This window comes from Etheostoma spectabile, chromosome 11 (assembly GCF_008692095.1).
Source record: "Etheostoma spectabile isolate EspeVRDwgs_2016 chromosome 11, UIUC_Espe_1.0, whole genome shotgun sequence".
NCBI lineage: Eukaryota > Metazoa > Chordata > Actinopteri > Perciformes > Percidae > Etheostoma > Etheostoma spectabile.
The window spans coordinates 3,263,567-3,268,306 of record NC_045743.1 but is presented as its reverse complement, the minus strand read 5'-3'; the positions used below and the strand labels follow the sequence as shown (position 1 = coordinate 3,268,306).

The 4,740-nt window shown below is 42.9% G+C and overlaps 1 protein-coding gene across 1 annotated transcript; it reads left to right on the top strand.

Moving 5' to 3' along the window:
- The first annotated feature begins 405 nt into the window (after window positions 1–405).
- Window positions 406–4,402, top strand: zic2a (zic family member 2 (odd-paired homolog, Drosophila), a). Its single transcript, XM_032529997.1, has 3 exons — window positions 406–1,888; window positions 3,057–3,220; window positions 3,400–4,402. Exons 1-3 carry the CDS (start codon window positions 916–918, stop codon window positions 3,592–3,594), a joined length of 1,332 nt encoding a protein of 443 aa, XP_032385888.1. The 5' UTR covers window positions 406–915; the 3' UTR covers window positions 3,595–4,402.
- The last annotated feature ends 338 nt before the right edge of the window (window positions 4,403–4,740 follow it).

The following is a 4,740-nucleotide window of genomic DNA, read 5'->3' as shown; positions in this document are numbered from 1 at the left end:
GTGATCATTTTTATACTTTAGAAATGTAAAATTCACAGAGCTGTTGCATTATATTTGGATTACCAAATTCCCTGCACCACTGATTCACTTTCTTTTCCCCGATCTAAATAGTTTTGTCGTTCTCCTATCTTATTGTGTCTCAGCAGATGCCACAATTATTTTTTCATACTACAACTTGACACCTACAGAATATAAACAACAAAAACATGTTCTCTCCTCTCTCTTGTCGTGATCCTTTCGCTTGTATATCCCCCCCCCCCAAACCTTCTCCTGAAAGTAGGCGGTAATTATTAGTGGAAAATGGCGTTGCACTATTAAGTCGCCAGAGCGCTACCTGCTATTGGAGGGGCACCTGGGATTGATGAGGCGCAGTGGCCAATGAGACTGCGAGGAATGAATGAACGGGCTCCAGTTAAAGGGGGCGGTAGAAGAGGTAGAGCCAGTCCACGGAGAAACAGGGACCCTCCGCGATAAACACAGGCGAGCCAGAGAAATAAATACATACCCAATCGGCACAGCGTTTTTTGAGATGAGCCAGCTACTCTCGGTCTGTGCACGCAGAGGACACCTAGTAAGATAATTATTTAATTCTTCGAGTGCATTTTAACGCATCCAACTGTCGCAGTCAAGAGAAGAGGACACGAGGAAACTCTTCACTTCATTGCATTTGGATTTTTGAGGCACAAGTTAACTAGAAGTAAATTCAGTGTTCGATAAGCCGAGCTGATTTGTTTTCCTTCATGAGCGGAGCGGCGTTTTGAAGCACGCCTGATATGGTGTTTCCAAGGTTGGAAGTTGAATTGTTGCTTACCAGCATACACGTTTGATTTTGTTGTTTAACTTATTCGCGGCAGCCCTGCGCTGATTTGAACAAAAATAAAAAAAAAATAAAAAAAATTATCGCTTTCTGAAATAATGCTACTGGATGCTGGTCACCAGTTCCCCGGACTGGGAGTGGGGTCATTTGCCAGACATCACTCAGCGAGCGAGATGCAGGAGAGAGACTTGAGTTTGGCACAAAATAGCTTTGTAGACTCCGCACACATGGGTGCGTTTAAGCTGAACCATGATCTCTCTCCGGGACAGAGCTCTGCCTTCACCAGCCAGGCGCCGGGCTACCCCGCAGCGGCTCTGGGAGCTCACGCCGCCCATGTCACGTCGTATGCAAGCTCTCCTTTCAACTCAACCAGGGACTTTCTCTTTCGTAGTCGTGGCTTCGGAGAATCCTCTCCGGCTAGCAGCCAACACACTATTTTTGGCCCCACGGCGGGATCCCTTCATCACTCCCACACAGACACTCAAGGCCACATTCTGTTCCCCGGGATCCACGACCAACATGGGTCCCACGGTTCCCCGAATGTCCTCAACGGGCAAATGAGGCTCGGACTACCCGGAGAAGTTTTCGGACGCTCCGACCAGTACCACCAGGTTTCCAGCCCGAGGACCGACCCGTACTCAGCTGCTCAGCTCCACAACCAGTACGGCTCCATGAATATGAACATGGGGATGAACATGGCAGCCCACCACCACCCTGGTGCCTTTTTCCGCTACATGAGGCAGCAGTGCATCAAGCAAGAGCTCATCTGCAAGTGGATCGACCCCGAGCAGCTCAGCAACCCAAAGAAGTGTTGCAACAAAACTTTTAGCACCATGCACGAGTTGGTCACGCACGTCTCGGTGGAGCATGTCGGTGGACCGGAGCAGACCAACCACGTCTGTTTCTGGGAGGACTGCGCCCGGGAGAGCAAACCGTTCAAGGCGAAATACAAACTGGTGAACCACATTCGGGTGCACACCGGGGAGAAGCCTTTTCCATGCCCCTTCCCCGGCTGTGGAAAGGTCTTCGCACGGTCGGAAAACTTGAAGATACACAAGAGAACACACACAGGTAATTATCACTTGGAAGTCCCTTTTTAATTGATTTTATTTGAATGATACGATGTGTGTTATTGCCGTTAATAAGCCGGCATGTGCGTTTAGTTCGCTATTGTAAACATGTGCCTGGCCAAGAGAAAACACGAATTAAGATCGAATTATTGGTGGCTATTTTAGGCTGCTAAAGTAGATACAGTCAAAGTAGATTTAGGACTACGTCCAGGAGAGAGCAAATTTGTTTAGAATAGCGGAATAATGTCTTTATTATACGGCTACATACAGAACATTTTTTATTTTTTATTTTATGTATACAATTGTTCTCGTGTAAAACATTTTCCAAACGTGTAGACAAAGATTTAACAGGCTCTGTCGATGTTTTACTGTTAGGAGTAAACTTTAAAAATGGGTCAAAGGGGACAGGGGGAGCGCGTTGCGTGCAGACAGGCTGGTGTTGTAAATCATATCAATTGGTTTAGTGTAGCGTGTTGTCGATTCTGCGCTTTTATAGCTCGCACGATCCCCCTATTCATATAGATTTTTCAGACTTTGTCCTTAGAGAAATTATTCACACTTATTTTCTAATCGATGTGTAATTCCTGTTTGTTTAGGAGTTGTGTGTTGTGGTGTAGGTTAAGCCGAGGACAGCACACGTAGTTTAATGCCTTTTGTTTTCTCCTGCGTCCCTTCCATCGGAGCTAAGGTGCTAGACAGGGCCATTACCAGCCTTTCACATTTGGACTTATTTTCTTGGGAAATACATTATGGTGCCGTGCCATGAAATTGGTCAGGTGCTAATTAGATTTTTATTGTCTCCCAGCAAATGGTACGCCTTCTGTAGGCCTACTGAGGACGGCCTTATCCCTCTCTCCCACCCCCTCCAAATCACTATGCGCATTATTCATTAACTCCCCCATCTCGTTTTAACATACGCTTTAAACTTTGAACATCATGGTTTGGATTGTGCTTTAAGTTGTTTTAAAATGTGTTATTGATTGCTGTGAATTTAAGGGAGCACCATCATATATAAACTGAATTTCTTGATTTTTATTTTACGCATCCAGTGAGCTGCAAAGCTCCTTGTTGTTATACACCCAGCCCGAGGCATTGCTCTATAAATATACATATAGCCTATACATATATATATATATGTGTGTGACCACTTTATTCTTTTTTTCCTGCAGGAGAGAAGCCGTTCCAGTGTGAGTTTGAGGGATGCGACAGAAGGTTTGCAAACAGCAGCGACCGAAAGAAACACATGCACGTTCACACGTCGGACAAGCCTTATCTGTGCAAAATGTGTGACAAGTCCTACACACATCCCAGCTCCCTACGAAAACACATGAAGGTAAATACGTGTGTCAGGAAATGTGTGCTGATAAGTTAAATGTGTGTGTCAGGCCTCTGTAATGTTTATTATTAACACATAGGATTGTGTTTTATGTTGTGCATGATTCATTCCCAGTTAGTCAAAGGGTTTTCTTTTATTGCTTCATTGTAAATACTGATTTGTCTTATTTTCTCCAGGTCCATGAAGCCTCTCCACCAGCATCAGACTCATCACCAGCAGCCAGCTCTGGTTATGAATCTTCCACACCTCCAGGCCTGGTGTCTCCCACCACCGAGACCCAAAGCAACACCACCCTGTCCCCAGCCTCAGCTGTGCATAACACCACCAGCCACGGTGGCCTATCCTCCAATTTCAGTGAATGGTATGTTTAGGACTAAGCTGAAATGAAGCAACACACACTCATTTCATAGCACTGGACCATTCAGCAGGAGATTGGGGCACGTGCATACGAGAGGCACACAAACATTTGTTTATTTTTATTATTTTTGATTCGCCAGGGAATATGAAGATTACCACAGAGGAAATTATGTAAAATAGTCGCAGTGTATTTCATATTGTAAATAATTACCAAAAGCCCACTTTCCCGTTGGTTGTGATAGTTTGTCAGTCTTTGGTGTATAGATGTTCCTTCAATGGTAGCTATTTCTCTAACTGGACTTTTAGTGCACATATTACGATAACATTGTACTATACTGTTGAATATTGTGATCCTAAGGCAAATTGATTGTACTATACTAAACATCTATAAACTGGAAAGAGTGCCAAAGTTAACATTTAACTCAAACAGACCACAATATTATGCTTGTGAATGTACATTTTAGTTTGCTGGGCTTAACTTGTGATGTTTTGTGCTTTGCAAGTTTGAATTGTGAAATACTATCTGGAAGATTGTGAGGAAACTAAACGTTGTGCCGTTCAATTTTCTGTAAACCCTTCCTTTTGTAAATATCAACTGCCATATTTATCCATTTGTAATTAAATTATGGTATTTACTTGCTACAGATGAAACAGTATTTATAAAGAATGTTTCTTTACTATAAATATGTACAATTATGAGCTAAACCTGGGCAGTTGTTTCGTTATGTGCTTTTGTTCAAAGTTTGAAGAGGTGTTTTCTTCCTTATTGTGATAAGAATTTTACTGCATACAAATATAATAAAAAGTGTTGCAAGTGCTAAATATTTCCTTTTTCATGCTTTCTGTTTTGTTGGCTGCTGGTGCAGTGTATGAGTTATTTCGGTGGCATTTACTGTTTTGGTATTATTCAGGCCCTTAATTAGCCTCAGACTTCATAACTTAGTCATCAAATTCTTCTGTGCTTAGGCTAAAGGACATTATGGGTTTTTTACCTCAAGCTTTGCAAAGCATGCTAACAGGTCCTAAACGGTGTGTCTGTTGTGGTGCTAAAACAAACAGGAGATTTGGGAATCCATGTCAACTGTGTACACAGTCAGAATTTTCTTGAAGAGAAATTATACCTATAACAAGGAAGTGCATTCTAGTTGAGAACAATTTGT

Excerpts from the sequence above, each read along its gene's own strand:
- zic2a (XM_032529997.1), top strand. The coding sequence starts at position 916 with ATGCTACTGGATGCTGGTCACCAGTTCCCCGGACTGGGAGTGGGGTCA. Across the intron at positions 1,889-3,056 it reads ACACAAGAGAACACACACAG|GAGAGAAGCCGTTCCAGTGT; the intron begins GTAATTATCACT and ends TTTTTCCTGCAG. Across the intron at positions 3,221-3,399 it reads CCCTACGAAAACACATGAAG|GTCCATGAAGCCTCTCCACC; the intron begins GTAAATACGTGT and ends TATTTTCTCCAG.